General features: G+C 41.2%; 1 protein-coding gene across 1 annotated transcript; it reads left to right on the top strand.

Annotated features, from left to right (window-relative positions):
* The first annotated feature begins 5,789 nt into the window (after positions 1 to 5,789).
* LOC149275555 (potassium-transporting ATPase alpha chain 2-like) lies at positions 5,790 to 14,816 on the top strand. Its single transcript, XM_089504596.1, has 22 exons — positions 5,790 to 5,915; positions 6,318 to 6,377; positions 6,605 to 6,808; positions 7,106 to 7,219; positions 7,292 to 7,426; positions 7,599 to 7,716; positions 7,822 to 8,090; positions 8,330 to 8,528; positions 8,904 to 9,013; positions 9,134 to 9,268; positions 9,486 to 9,678; positions 9,773 to 9,948; positions 10,340 to 10,476; positions 10,639 to 10,789; positions 11,006 to 11,174; positions 11,437 to 11,591; positions 11,999 to 12,122; positions 12,276 to 12,421; positions 12,715 to 12,848; positions 13,359 to 13,460; positions 13,887 to 13,978; positions 14,788 to 14,816. The coding sequence occupies exons 1-22, from the start codon at positions 5,814 to 5,816 to the stop codon at positions 14,814 to 14,816; spliced, it is 3,054 nt and encodes a 1,017-aa protein (XP_089360722.1). The 5' UTR covers positions 5,790 to 5,813.
* The last annotated feature ends 873 nt before the right edge of the window (positions 14,817 to 15,689 follow it).

Here is a 15,689-nt window from a genome sequence, read left to right as displayed (position 1 = left end):
AATAAACGCAAATATATCTTTGGGTACATCTACAATGTCCATTCCTAATCAATTCAACAATTCACAGATTGTTTTATAGACGACGTCCTTTAAGAAGGTTTGCTGGACATCTTAGATTCCCACTGGCCACTGAGGCTTGTAAAAACACTGGAAGTGTTACCATTAATGAAACATTGTTTATATGTTAATCAAAAAATAGAAACCCATTAAAAAGTGAGTACACCCTTCACATTTTTGTAAATATGTTATTATATCTTTTCATGTGATAACACTGAAGAAATGACGCTCTGCGAGAATGTAAAGTAGTGTACAGTCCAGGGCCGGTCCGACAATGGAGCCGAGTGGGGGAACCCCTCCAGGCGGCACTTTTGAAGGGAGCGGCACTTTGCCGCCCCAAGCCCTTTTTTTTTTAAAAGCAAAAGAGAGAGAAAGGGGCGCCGAGTGGTTTTCGCTTACCAAGCTGTCAGTACCTGCTCGGCGCCCCTCTCTCTCTCTCGCGGCGAGTCTTCCTGTTCGGTCTCGGTGCCGGCTTCGGCTTGTAATGCTGAGTGCCGGAAGATTTCCGGCGCTCAGCATTACAAGCCGGTACCGAGACCGAACAGGGAGACGGAGGGAGAGGAAGGGTAGATAAGGGGGGGGGGCGGCATTTTAAAATTCGCCCCAGGTGGCATTTTGCCTTGGGCCGGCCCTGGTACAGTCTGTATAACAGAGTAATATTACTGTCCCCTCAAATATGACTCAACACACAGCCATTAATGTCTAAACCACGGCAACAAAAGTGAGTACACCCCTAAGTGGAAATGTCCAAATTGGGCCCAAAGTGTCAAAATTTTGTGTGGCCAGCACTGCCTTAACCCTCTTGGGCATGGAGTTCACCAGAGCTTCACAGGTTTCCACTGGAGTCCTCTTCCACTCCTCCATGACGACATCACGGAGCTGGTGGATGTTAGAGACCTTGCGCTCCCCCACCTTCCTTTGGAGGATGCCCCACAGATGATCAATTGGGTTTAGGTCTGGAGACATGCTTGGCCAGTCCATCACCTTTACCCTCAGTTTCTTTAGCAAGGCAATGGTCGTCTTGGAGGGGTGTTTGGGGTCGTTATCATGTTGGAATACTGCCTTGCGGCCCAGTCTCCGAAAAGAGGGGATTATGCTCTGCTTCAGTATGTCACAGTACATGTTGGCATTCATGGTTCCCTCAATGAACTTTAGCTCCCCAGTGCCGGCAGCACTTATGCAGGCCCAGACCATGACGTTCCCACCACCATGCTTGACAACATGGAACGACAGCCATGCAGGCCAATTGGATGCAGTGTGCGGCGTATGGTCTGAGAACTGACAGGCTGACCCCCCACCCCTTCAACCTCTGCAGTAATGCTGGCAGCACTCATATGACTATTTCCCAGAGACAACCTCTGGATATGACGCTGAGCACGTGCACTCAACTTCTTTGGTCGACCATGGAGAGGCCTGTTTTGAGTGGAACCTGTCCTGTGAAACCGCTGTATGGTCTTGCCCACCGTGTTGCAGTTACATTTCAGGGTCTTGGCAATCTTCTTCTGGTGGTCTATTCCAGGTGTCTACCCCTTCGGTAACTTGAATTTTATCACATCACCACTCTGTCTTCCACGTTCCAAACCAGAGCCCCAGCACCCATCTTTTTATCAGAAAATGCTTATCTCTTGGAATTTAAACCGTCCACTTACTATCGTGTCTCCCATCTACCGTCTAGTGTTTACATCTTTAGGTTTCTAAGTCTGCCCTGGTACCACCTTGTACCTTATACCATTCTTCTTGTATCTCTACATGTTGAAAAACGCAATTAAATAATTGCAAAACCTCCTGCTGTGAACACAAACCCACAACTCTAATTAAAAATTGTGGCCAAACAGTTTTGGTCGCTGATGGATTATAGGCACAGAATCTCTGGGTCCTATAGGCAATAGTAACAGAACTTGGCAGCAAACAGAATGTAAATTGGTTATGAGGGGTACCGTGACCTCCTGCCCTCTGCTCTTTCCGCTGTCCTAGTCCGTTTCTAGACCTAGACTTAAAACACGTTGACTGGTCTTCTCCTACCAGTCCCCAACCAGGGACTTCAGATAATGAAGGGGGGAATAGGTTGTTTCAAACTATGACAAGTTTGGAACAAGTAGAATAGGTGAAGGCTGGCCAAATTCAGTATAAAATCTTGGGTCACATACCCAGGGCAGGTAGAGGTCATGATCAAGTCCAGGTCACGGTGTACGCAGCTGCACACTAATAAGAGATATATGAAACCAATAAGACGAAGAGGTTAAGAGAGACCCAAGAATGAGCTGAAAAAATATCAGAGAAGGAGAAACAGAGCTCTTTAAACCGCAATGATCTCTAAGAGGTCTCTAAGAATTGAAATAGGTATAGAAGCAGAACGTTCTGGCGTGTACAGGAATCAGAAAAAAAAAATTTTTAAGGTAGAAATGAGATGCGTAACAAGTATATTTAGAATGACAGAATAATGCAGGGAGGGACAGAAGCCTGAATTTCAAGCTCTCTCTGCTGCTCCGTTCCAGCTCCTTTCACCAGCCTTTGCTAGAATGACCGTATTCATCTTTTTCAAGCATCCTCTTCAAAGAATGTCACCAGATTGTACCAGAACACACAGATCTTACACTGGTTTCTACAACATACTAGAGTCTCTCCTACTGGAAGGCACATAGCAAACCTACCTCAACCATATGTATACTGGAAGAAATGTATAAGTGAGCTGTGACATATATAATGGTTAGATATGGAACATAAATACTGATTGCTCCATCCTAAATATTTGTGACAAGCCTTTTTCGGAATGTTGCGAAAGTCCCCGGTGTTACATTTTCATTTCTTTATGTGCAAGAAACATATAATGTGTCGGTTTTCATTTTTAGCCTAAATGTTTCTTGACCCTGAATGATCCATATGTAAAACTTTTATTCCTAACAGATGGGTTTTAGTGTATAACACAAGTCCCTTAATCTTAAAATATCTTGCTTTTCATTGATGGACTCGATCGTCTCCCCAGGCAGACTATATGGGCAGAGCCATAATCTCAACGTTTGGGTCTGGTGTCTCGGCTGATCTACGTATCTTCGTATAGAGGACCTACGCTTCATGCTTTGGGAGTCCTTCCAAAGTCCATATGGATTGGTATTGAAATCTACTATGAACATGGAGACTAAATCTTTGATATCACATTTTTATTATTGAGATGGAGAAGAATTCTGCCCGATTTACCAGAAGATCCCTGCCGTCTTCTTTAACGATGCTGGCACCTTTTGTCGTCATCATGTGTCATATCATAACATCATTTTACTGTAAGCCTTTAACATTATTGGGTTAATGTATATAGATAGAGGCTCGTTTACTTTCGCAAACTGTGGCTTTTTACCCAATTGTAATTCTATGGACCTTCTGAAGTTCTCCAGAACTTGCTTTTACAAGGCCTTCATACAGGACAGACCCAAAATATATCTTCTATTATGTAATAATATATTTATAGATAATTTTTTTTATTTTATTTCCATTTTTTTAAGCATCTGATTATTCTAGTGACAAATTATAGTGTTCTAACATCTTCGGTTTTGCTCTCGTACTTATGTCCTCCTAGTCTGTCCTCCATTCTTCACCTTTGTCTTCTCACCATCTATCACTCTCCTGGCTTTTTTTTTTTTTCTTTCTTTTGACGTTCACCCGGCGGAGCGATGACTTGCTGTTCGTATTATACTTCTGACTGGCCAACACAAAACCAGAACCGGCGTTCGCCAGCTGAAGAGTCTATTGTGAGCTTCACCAGAACAACCAGTCTCTTGTCTTTCGCCCCGGGGCGGGAGGCGAGATTGTTAAGCAATTGATGAGCATTTATAGAAAACCAGATATAAGTAGTACAATCTGTACAGCTTCTAACCCAGTATCTATACAAATACCTGGAAACACTTAGGAAGTTAGACTCGAGTCTCAGCACTTTCACACCTGTATTAAGGTCTTAAGGTAAAAGTAAGGGGTTTGTATAGGTTTTATGGACTAAATTATTATTTATCCAGTAAGGAAAATATGTTGTTCTCGTAAACTGGCTGGAACCCTATCGGAGATCAGAATACATCACACGCATCACACGTAATGCTTTGATCGATGACATCATTAACTGTCCTTCTGGCTTCACGTATGGTGCGTCTGAGGTCAGCTCAGGCTGGTACCGGTCCTTGGTGTCTGAAATCCAGCTAGGAACGGTGGGCTCTATTTTGAGGAACACTGGATTCAAACATTGTCTTTATTTTGCATGCATTATCTTAAAATGTTATGTTGACGAAACCAACCTGCCTTCCTAGCAAACCGCGGACCATATGAGAAGACAGATTTGTGCCGGCAGAAGTAGGGATGCTTCTTGGGCTCAAGGCTGGAGGGGCCACCGACCCCAAATGCTCTCCTATTTTTATTAGCGAGTGTCAGAGACACAGTTTGCCTACGCAAACCATAAGGTTCGCCCACACACTCATGCTAACCTAGCAAGAATAATAAAATAAGGCATATAAAAATATAGAAATATATTAATGCCTACTATGCACGTCTTAACCGTCCTACAAAGATGTATAGCAAGGTGTTTACCAGATATATGGATTATTAATCTTTTTCTCTTGCTCTAGGAAGACAATCGTGAATCTTCCTTCTGTGCAACAAAGTAATTAGTAGCTTGATTGGATGTTGTTAAAAGTAGACACTGGTTCAACTGGAAGGATCCTGGTGAATCCAGCACACAGATGCACAGAAATCCTATACTTGTGGTGTAGGTGGAGTCAGAGGGAGTGGTGTAATGTATATATATACTGGATGTGGCTGTATAGAGTCCAGCAGCTTTTGGCAATCACATGCAGGATTAGTCCTGATGTGCCTCTGCTCACAAACTTCCATCTCCTACCTCCTTGTGCCTCTGCCCACAAACTTCCATCCTCTACCCCCTTGTGCCTCTGCCCATAAACTTCCATCCCCTACCTCCTTGTGCCTCTGCTCACAAACTTCCATCCCCTACCTCCTTGTGCCTCTGCCCACAAACTTCCATCCTCTACCTTCTTGTGCCTCTTCTCATAGAGTTTCATCTCTTATCATCCTGCGCCTCTACTCATAGAGTTCCATCTCCTACCTTATTGTGCCTCCGCTCATAGACTCCCACTTTCTGTCCCCTTGCTAATAGTACATTATATCCTGATGTGTTTTGTCTCCAGAGGCTCTTTATTCTATCCCGATGTTCCTCTTCCTATAGAGTGCCATCTGCTCTACCCATTTAGCAGTCTTGCAGAATTTTTCCACTTTTTCTGCTCTTAGACTGTTATTTTGTTGCTCTGCCTGCGCTCAGTGTTATCGCCGTCCAGCTGCCACAAGAGATCTGTAGCGGCTGCCTACAGAGGTTGGACTTTTCATAGAAGCATCCGCAGTATAACAATGCCTCCACAGGTAAGGGGAAAACCGTGCATCTGATAGCATTCTGTCTGCCTGTAGTACCAATTGGTTTCATGTACATTTTATTGCATTGCTCGGGATAAACCTTTAGAGCTTAAAATGTGATATCCCTAGATCCCATCGGTCTTCACGCTTACATCTGAGTCCAGTAGACTGAGTAGACATGCAAGTACCCTCTGGTGGTTTTTGTTACCAAAAAGCTCACGTTTCCCTTTGAATGGCTGCCTTTTGTGGCTTCTGTAAAACCTACAAAAGAACTTAATCTCTGGACATTGTTATTCATATAAACCGTTTCTCCGCACCTTTCCAACTGGCAGGAGCCTCCTGATATATACAGCATCAGCATGGATGAGAAAAAACCCAAAACCGAAGAGAAAAAGAAGAAAAGCATTTTTAACAGAAAGTCAGAGAAAAAAGTGGAAAGCCTGAAGAAAGAACTGGAGATTGTAAGTAAACAGAGAGGAACGGGCAAAGGCGAGGGTCAAAATGGCTTAGTTGGTACAATAGTCTACATGTCATGGGAGGTTGACTTATCAGTACAGATTCGAGGACCGATTGCTAGACAATACTGTTTTAGATTAGTAATAAAATAATGTAACAATTAGTTTTCATCATAGAGGAGTTGGAACAAGTAAAAGGCAGTGTGATACAATGTTGTAGAAACCATCATTCCAGAATACAGTATCAGTGTTGATATCGGTAGGATCTGGATAACGATAAGTAATAGTTTCCGTATTCGTCCGGTAGGGTAACCTGTTTGGCAGGATCTACAGAGATAGTAAAAGAAAAGATGTGAAAGAGAAGCTCGAGGTATCCAAGAAAGTCAATGTTCTATTCATTTCTTACAGAGGGACCATACTTTAACCATACAGGAACTGGAAAATAAATATACAGTGGATGTTACGAAGGTAAGCCAAGATAATGTAATTGTCCTCATAAGGGTGATGACCTTCCACCCTATTTATTACTTAAATGTTCTACTTCTCAACACGTATCATTGTCACGTATTAACAGTATCATTCACGTTGTTCGCAATGCGGTATACATTGTCTGTTCTCCCAGAGTTGTTTGTTAACGTTTTTCAATGCGGGAATATAAGTCGGTTATGATGTTCTGTATGATGACTTCTCTTTAGGGTCTGGGTCCTGAGGATGCCCAGCAACGTCTTAACCGAGATGGACTCAATAAACTGACTCCTCCAAAGGGCACTCCGGAAATCGTAAAGTTCCTGAAGCTGATGGCCGGGGGCTTTTCCATTGTCTTCTGGATTGGGTCAATATTGTGCTTCCTTGCCTATGGTCTTCAGGCTGCACAGGACCCCACCGTGTCTAAGGATAATGTAAGAAAGACCGATTTACCCTATACATTTTCAGCTTCTACCCATTCCAAATGATCACTTTTGGAGAATATCACCATTGTCCATACATTGTATCAAATACACCATCCGTATTAAGACTTAAAACCCAAAGCATCACACATTGGCTGTCTATCCACATTTACCTTTAAATACTATTTTTAGTCTTTAGTTCAGACCATTTATCGCGCCAACATAGTTATATATAGTTATATAGTTATATAGAGTGTACAGAATACTGATTTTGCTGCCTTGTAACTCTTGATATCTCCGTGTTTCCAGCTATGGTTGGCAATCATCCTGATCGCAGTTGTGGTGGTGACAGCCCTTTTCGCGTATTATCAGGAAGCTAAAAGCACAAACATTATGGCCGGCTTCAAAAACATGGTCCCACAGGTAAGAGGAACGTCCTCCAGAGGAATATTTATCATAGGATTGTAGGTAACTGTTGTTTCTGTTGTGCCACAGCAAGCACTGGTTCTGCGTGGTGGGAAGCGTATTGAGGTCATTGCGGAGAAGCTGGTGATCGGAGACATTGTATACATTAAAGGGGGAGACAAAATCCCTGCCGATGTACGTTTCTTTGAGATCCAAGGCTGCAAGGTGAGGAACAGGCGGGAAAGGTCAACTGGGTCTTTGGTTGCCAGTGGCACATAGTGGCAAATCTAGTGTCTATTTCCAAAATAGGGAGACTTAAAAGAAAGATATTCCTAAACGATAAGTATTATTATTAAGCAACGTAACATTGTGACACATTCCATTCAATCCCATCCAGGTGGACAACTCATCTCTGACAGGTGAGTCGGAACCACAGCCTCGATCCACAGAATGCACCGACGAGAATCCTTTGGAGACCAAGAATCTGGGGTTCTATTCCACTACGTGCTTAGAAGGTATGTTTTAATCTATAACACCAAGGTAATATAGCGTGACCATAGCTGACTATTCTAACTAATAAGGAACGCCTTCACTGTAACGTTTTTCATCTTCAATCCCAGGAGCCGCTTGCGGAATTGTAATCAGCACAGGAGACCGAACAGTGATCGGACGCATTGCATCGCTAGCCTCGCAAGTCGGAGATCAAAAGACCCCCATCGCCTTGGAGATTGAACACTTTGTACAGATGATCAGTGGCCTTGCGGTGGGAGTTGGAGTTGTCTTCTTCATCATCTCCATCTCTATGGGATACACTGCCCTTAATGCCATTATATTCTGTATTGGCATTGTAGTGGCGTACGTGCCCGAGGGATTGTTGGCCACCGTCACCGTAAGTTTCCGTCATATCTTTGCCGCGTCCGTCCTTAACACCCACCCAGTGACTATTTTTGAAACTGTTCATAAATGTTCCAAGAAGGTTGATCGCTTCGTATATTTGACAGTAATACATCCGTGTCCCATTTTAACCATCACATGTCTCATGAAATGGGATTGGTCCCTCAAGATCCTTTACAACAGAAAGCGTTATTGACAATATCTTCATGCCATGACATGTAGCTCCATCCGTAGGTCTGCCTCTCCCTCACCGCCAAGCGCATGGCCAAGAAGAACTGTCTTGTGAAGAACTTGGAGGCTGTGGAGACTCTTGGATCTACCTCTGTCATCTGCTCCGACAAGACCGGCACTCTTACCCAGAACCGCATGACGGTGGCGCACATGTGGTTCGATAACATCATTCACAATGCAGACACCTCTGAAGATCAAACAGGTGAGACCCCATGACTGCGTATTAAAGAACCTCAGTGTGATTACGCTATAAAATGGGACACCAAAAAACAAATTCAGCACATTTCTTTAAATTGTGAATATAGAACGCATTTTGTTTCGCTATTGAATACTTTTTTTGCCCCTTACAAGCAGTAGATTGTCAGCTCTTCTCCCTCAGAATACGGAAGCAGAATTTCTCACGCTGCCCTGAAAACCTTGTTTAATTTAAGTGTGCTCAGGAGCATACGGTTTAGTGTTGTTGTGAAGGGTTATGACGGACTGGTTCTTAATTAACTGGTTCATGCTAGGACGGCACATGCTGGTGTACTACGTACAGGGCACAGGGACCCGTAATCTATTGTCTCTTGCTTTTTAGGTGACTTGTTTGATCAGAGCTCCCCCACCTGGCAGTCACTGGTCATGATCGCTACATTGTGCAACCGTGCCGAATTCAGCTCAGACCAGGAGGATATCCCCATTAGTAAGGTATAGTACATATATATATCATCTTCATACACAGTCGCAATCTGGCTCACTATTTGGCTTTTTTAAGGGGTCGGAATTCCTAGGGAGGTCTTTGAATGGTTGCTGTGTCTGTCTTTACAGAGACAAGTCAACGGAGATGCCTCAGAAGCAGCTCTATTAAAATTTACAGAGCAGCTTTTGGGGGGCGTTATGGAGCTGAGACAACGGAACAAGAAAGTCCTAGAGATCCCATTCAATTCAAGCAACAAATACCAGGTAAGTGGTATCTCAATGCTACCCTTCCCTCATTCCCTCTGTGCCACAGATACCATGTCCTCTCCAGCCGAATGATCATGGTGTCGTAATAATCACCACCTACATCTACCCTCTTCAATCTTCTTATTGTGTGCTGGATTCCATTCCAAAGACTTTCTGCCCTTGCTTACATCCTTTGTTCTTCTAAATCTTCTAATTCCGACCCAAACGTCACCAGGTCTCCATCCATGTGCCAGAAGACTCCTCCAAGAATGGATATCTGCTGGTGATGAAGGGAGCCCCAGAGAGGATATTGGATCGATGTGACACCATCATGATAGGGGGCCAAGAATGGCCTCTTGATGATGAAATGAAGGATAACTTTCAGAAAGCCTACTTATGCCTAGGCAGTCTTGGGGAGAGAGTTTTGGGTAAGAGTTAATCTTCAAATGCTATTTTCCTACTGATACAGTATTCGCATTACCCCACTCATGAAACAGTATACTATCGTCTCTCTCCATACAGGCTTCTGCCAGCTACAGCTCCCTGCTTCCACCTATGGGCCTGGTTACCCATTCGATGCCGATAACTTGAATTTTCCACTGAGCGGGTTGTGCTTCGTGGGGCTTATCTCCATGATTGACCCACCTCGTTCCAGTGTTCCAGATGCAGTCATGAAGTGCCGTAGCTCCGGCATCAAGGTAAGTCGCCAGAAGCCATCAGTGATACTAGAAGATTAATGAACCAAACACATCCTAGCCACTTCATCCTAAATATACAGGTCTAGGAATAATCCTCAAGGTGACAATCATGGTCTAACCCTTGACCATGGAGTTAAATAGAGGGCACTAGTGTGGTGTTTCAATGATGAGAATGCCCAATTCCAATTCCAGTTATTGCTATTGTAATGATAATGAGGAGTGTTGGTGGCGAATAAAAAAGTGGCACGAAATAATGTAGGTTTGGGAAATCTTAATTAGAGAACCATGATAATCAATAATCAGAATATACTGTAAATGATAAGAATCTCATAGATTGGGGGCTACAAGCAGTGTGGCAATGTTTTTATTTTGTGATGATGGTCTCTGGCAGATTATCATGGTCACTGGGGACCACCCGATTACTGCAAAGGCAATCGCACGGAGCGTGGGAATCATTTCAAGTGGAAGCGAAACAGTAGAAGACATCACAGAAAGACTAAAGATTCCCATTGGAAGTGTCAACCCCAGGTTAGTGCCTCTTAATTATCAAATCCTTTCTCCTCTCTCCCTTTTACTAAGATTTTGTTCCTAATCTTTGTCCCAAGCGATGTTAATGGGTCAATCCGAACATATTGCCACCTCAACCGATTTTCTCCCCTTTTTCTGCCATGTATTTGTTGTTCTTCACAGGGATGCAAAAGCCATTGTGGTGAATGGTGCTGAGATCGCTGACATGACCTCGGATCAGTTGGACGATATCCTACAACATCATCTGGAAATAGTGTTCGCCAGGACGTCGCCGCAGCAGAAATTACTGATTGTTGAGGGATGCCAAAGGCTGGTGAGTAGAAGAGGTAGTAGGAGGTCAATAAAGAGCTACCATCGTCTCATAATACGAGGTCCGTTGGGTAGGGCTTGGCTGGTGTTATCTCGGGTGGAGTGTTCCTGGTCATCTTTCTTGGTTCCTACTATTATGACAAAAAAAGAAATGGGAAAATAATATTATTATTGAAATTAAAATGTCTTATAGTTACACAAGGTCCCCCTTTCCCTGTAGGGATCAATTGTGGCTGTCACCGGAGACGGAGTCAATGACTCTCCGGCCCTGAAGAAAGCTGATATTGGAGTAGCCATGGGAATTGCTGGATCAGACGCAGCCAAACACGCAGCAGACATGATTTTGCTGGATGATAACTTTGCCTCAATCGTCACAGGCGTGGAAGAGGGTGAGTGGTCTATTTCTGGTGGGAATTTCCAAGATGTCCCCCAAAGAGCCTCTTCCTCCCACCACATGGACTCTATCATTTAAAAAAAACATATTTCAAGAGAAGACAACATTCTTGAACGTAGTCTACAAAGCACCATAACCACAACATACAAAACTCCATATAATAACACAAAAAATCTAATTTTCTATCCCCATGGTGGCCTTGTTTGATCCATCACCTCCAATACTATGCCTAAATATATACATTGTTTTCCATGCAGGTCGCCTGATATTTGATAACTTGAAGAAGTCCATTGGATACACCGTGACCAAGAACATCCCTGAAATGATCCCCTTTATGGTCTACGTTATCATCAGTTGCCCCCTACCCCTGGGCACCATCACTATCCTCTTCATAGAACTGGGCACTGATATTGTAAGTACATATGGCAGGGCACATGGGTTATAGGAGGGTAAGGTTGAAAGGTATATAAAATACATAAAACATACAGGTCTTAAGGACACCATGTCTCCAACAGATAAGTATGAAAACTTGGAGTCTGATTTGCTCATTGAGAACATTATATCGGACTATTCCATTGGTTGCTATGGTGATACGACCATTTTTCAAACAAATTTTATTTCAAACTCACTATTTTATTGAAAGCAGCTTAAAATGTTTTTTTCCAGGTTTTTTTTTATTTTTTATAAATACAGGCCAATCATTCATTTTTTCAACCTTAGCCATGGTAAACATGGCCTATACCTTACTTCCCATTACTACGTCTCATTTTGTTTTTCTAAAACCCTTCGTTTTTCTATATTCTCTCCCATTGTATTTAGATCCCCTCCATCGCTTTAGCGTATGAAAAAGCAGAGAATGACATCATGACTCGAAAACCCCGCCATCCTAAGAAAGACCGCCTGGTGAATCAGCAGTTGCTGGCGTATTCCTATTTCAACATAGGTAAGGATCAACCCATCTGTACCTGCGTTATACTTGAAAAGGGTCCCTGGATACCACGTCTCATCCCCCTTAACTAGACAGTCAGGACGCTCTAAAGTTTCTATGTACATCTGCTCCCCGTAACCACTAAATAACCCCTTTGCCTCTCCACAGCTGCCATAGAATCTTTTGCCGGCTTCATGAATTACTTCACCGTCATGGCTCAACAGGGCTTCCTTCCAGGAACCCTGTTAGGACTCCGAGCTCCTTGGGAGGACAAAAATACCCAGGAACTGGAAGACAGTTATGGACAGGAATGGGTGAGGGACCTTTCAAAAAAAATCCAAAGCTTCCAAACTCGTGTTTGATGTTCTAAGATGTTCAGTGTAAGAAAGATGTCACCATTTAGACGGAATGTTCTGAAACGGACTGGTGGACATGGGGTCTTCAAAGTAGCCTTCTTATTGATCACTCCTTTATCACACAATGTGTACCAATGTATATTTATCAATATATTTTCACATCTTACATCTCTAATATTTGTTCCTCAACCGTGACCACTTTAAGTAAACCATGAGTAAAGACACCCGACCCTCCTGTCTGTCCCCTCCAGACATATACCCAGCGGTTATACCAGGAGTGGTACTGTTACTCTGCCTTCTTTATTGGCATCGTCAGCTGCCAGATGATGAATACTGTGATCCGTAAGACGAGGAGGAACACGATCTTAAACTGTAATTTCTTCAGGTAACAGCCACACCGCGGAGATATTTCACATATTTTTTTCACATATAGAATTTGCAAGGCGGCAAGTGGGAAACCATATGTATCGGCATCAAAGCTTCGGATTATATGCACTTAGGAAAGAAAATTGCGTTTACTTTCTTGGGGGGGGGGACGCATAGAGTCACCCAGTAACCACCACTGTATAAGTAAACACATAATCTCAACGTATTGTCAATGTATAGAACTATCATTAATTTTCATATAATTATCCCAACATTAAAAAGTATATAGGAAAGAGTAGTTCTAAATAATAATAATAATAATAATAATAGTAAAGGCTATCATTACAAAGGAGGCGTTAAAAGGTTGTCCTACTGGCCATAATCAGTATTGCAACAGCTCCCTTTATCCTTCTTTTAGCTAATTATGCAAATATATATATATATATATATATTTTGTTGTTTTTATTTCTTTTTCCTACACATTTAGTCAATAATCTTCATGCTTAAAATTCTATTCCTTCCCACGCAGAAATAAGATCATCTTCTTGGGGGTGCTGTCACAAATTGCTATCGGTGTTTTCCTTTGTTATTGCCCCGGGATGGATGAAGCGCTACATTTTATGCCCTTAAGGTGAGTATTTGATACGGTAGGCATATACCACGTCTAGCCATCTGCATCTCAGTCATGAAAAGGACCCCAACATGTTAGCCAACATACTTATGACTGTCTACACATTACTAGATGTACACAGTTCAATCCCCAATTTAAACACTAGGGGGCAATAGAGCACAAGAGCATTGTAAGAGCGATGTAAGAGCATAAACCAATAGAAATCCATACAAAAAACCCTTTTACTGTGGTTTTTGTACTCTCATTTTCCACATCTTGGTAAATTCTTTAAGGGCAAAAAAAACCTAACCTTATTCTTCTAGAATTCTTCTTCTTTAAATTTTTTTTTTTCTTCAACTCCCATTTTCACGATTTCAGTCCTTAAACCCTGAGGGGTCACAGGACAAAAAACCTACACCATCCTGAGGCTTCTTTTTTTTCTTTCAGGGTCGAGTACTGGTTTGTGACCATAGAGTACACCATCCTCGTACTGGTCTACGATGAACTAAGGAAACTTCTCATCCGAAAATTCCCTGGCTGTAAGTTTTTTGTAAATGTACTAAAGTAACAATGTGCAAGAATGATACCCCAAAGAGCCACATCACGAAACTAAAAGACGCTACGGAGCCACAGAAGAAAAAAAAACACATACACTGGTGTGACAAAAAAATAAAATGAAACTACATATATATATTTAGCTGTATATGTAAACATGTTTACATGTATGTAAAGATATATCTGTAAACTTATTTACATATATGTAAACAACTGTATACACACACACATAAATATAAAAATATTTATAAATATAAATATATATCTGTGAACAACTGTATACACAACACATAAATGTAAATATATATTTGTAAACTTATTTACATATATGTAAACAACTGTATACACACATAAATGTAAATATCTATTTGTAAACTTATTTACATAGATGTAAACAACTGTATACACACACATATACATACATTTAATTTTTTACACATACATTTATATATAAATATATTTAATTTCATTTTTTTTACAAGTTTACATATATATATATATATTTTACAAGTTTACATATATAAATAGATAGATATATGTGTAAAGTTTTTAAAAGCCAGTATTTTATATTATGTTTTCATACCAGATGAACTTGAAGATTAATAGATTTTTCTTTTCATATTTTTTGTTAGTTGCAAACCTTGATATGCGTTTATATATTTTTTTATTTTCTTATAAACTACATTCTTACATATATATATATATATATATTTATAATATATATATATATATATATATATATATTATAAATATGAATTACTGGTAAACACTTAATACTTTTGTGTTTTTGCAGCTTGGGTGGACAGAGAACTTTACTATTAAAGACTGTTTGTACCCAAGAGGTTGAACTGCTGGAAAACTTTCTCTGAAAGAAAAAAATACTTAAAAGCCTCTACTGTCATCTTTATGTATATTTTGTATAATTGTATTTAAAACTGTAATTAAAAAAAGCTAATATTGCATGTTGTTTAATAGCTGAATAATAGGAATTTACAATAAATTGAAATCCGTCGGGTGATACTCTGAACTCTTTCAGAATCTTGTATCAATGTGAGAGGCTGTGTGTATGGAGAGGTGAGAGGCTGTGCGTATGTGTGGTAATATTGATTATGGCCACAAGATGGTGCAATTGAGTATATGTTTTTATGTATTAATGCATTTATTCGCCGGTTGTCAAAAATTGTTGGGTTATGCACTAAAAACTATTCAGCTTTGGCAATTCAGTGTTAAATGAACTACCACTTAGAATGTGTACCATTACATAAGTTATGGTGGGTAAAAGGTGATGGAAACCCTTCCACTTAAATTTAAGGGGTAGTAGAAGTATTATTAAACACTCATCTACAGACACCAGACAAGCCAGAAGGCTTGTTTTTCCCTCAGAAAACTCATGATGCTTTGACAACCACAAGGGATTCTGGGTAGGCACATGCAAATAAGGTTAACAATTATCACCTTTGCCTCTATATCCACTTTATACATGGATCCCTTGAAAATAATTGCCCGCTGTACAAGACAGCCTTTAGACAAAACTCGGGAAGAGGTACAATAGCCAGATCACCACTCATGGACAGCTGTTTCGTCCTTCATGGGACTCGTCAGCATGACTCCTCTATGTATATATATATATATGTGTGTGTGTGTGTGTGTGAGACGTATATATTTACCCAATGGACTCACGAGATATGTTACTTC

This window comes from Sceloporus occidentalis, unplaced genomic scaffold, assembly GCF_023333645.1.
Source record: "Sceloporus occidentalis isolate IW3139 unplaced genomic scaffold, rSceOcc1.0.p SCAF_280, whole genome shotgun sequence".
Classification (NCBI taxonomy): Eukaryota; Metazoa; Chordata; class Lepidosauria; order Squamata; family Phrynosomatidae; genus Sceloporus; species Sceloporus occidentalis.
Note: the sequence above shows the minus strand (reverse complement) of the source record. Positions and strands in the feature narration are given on the sequence as shown.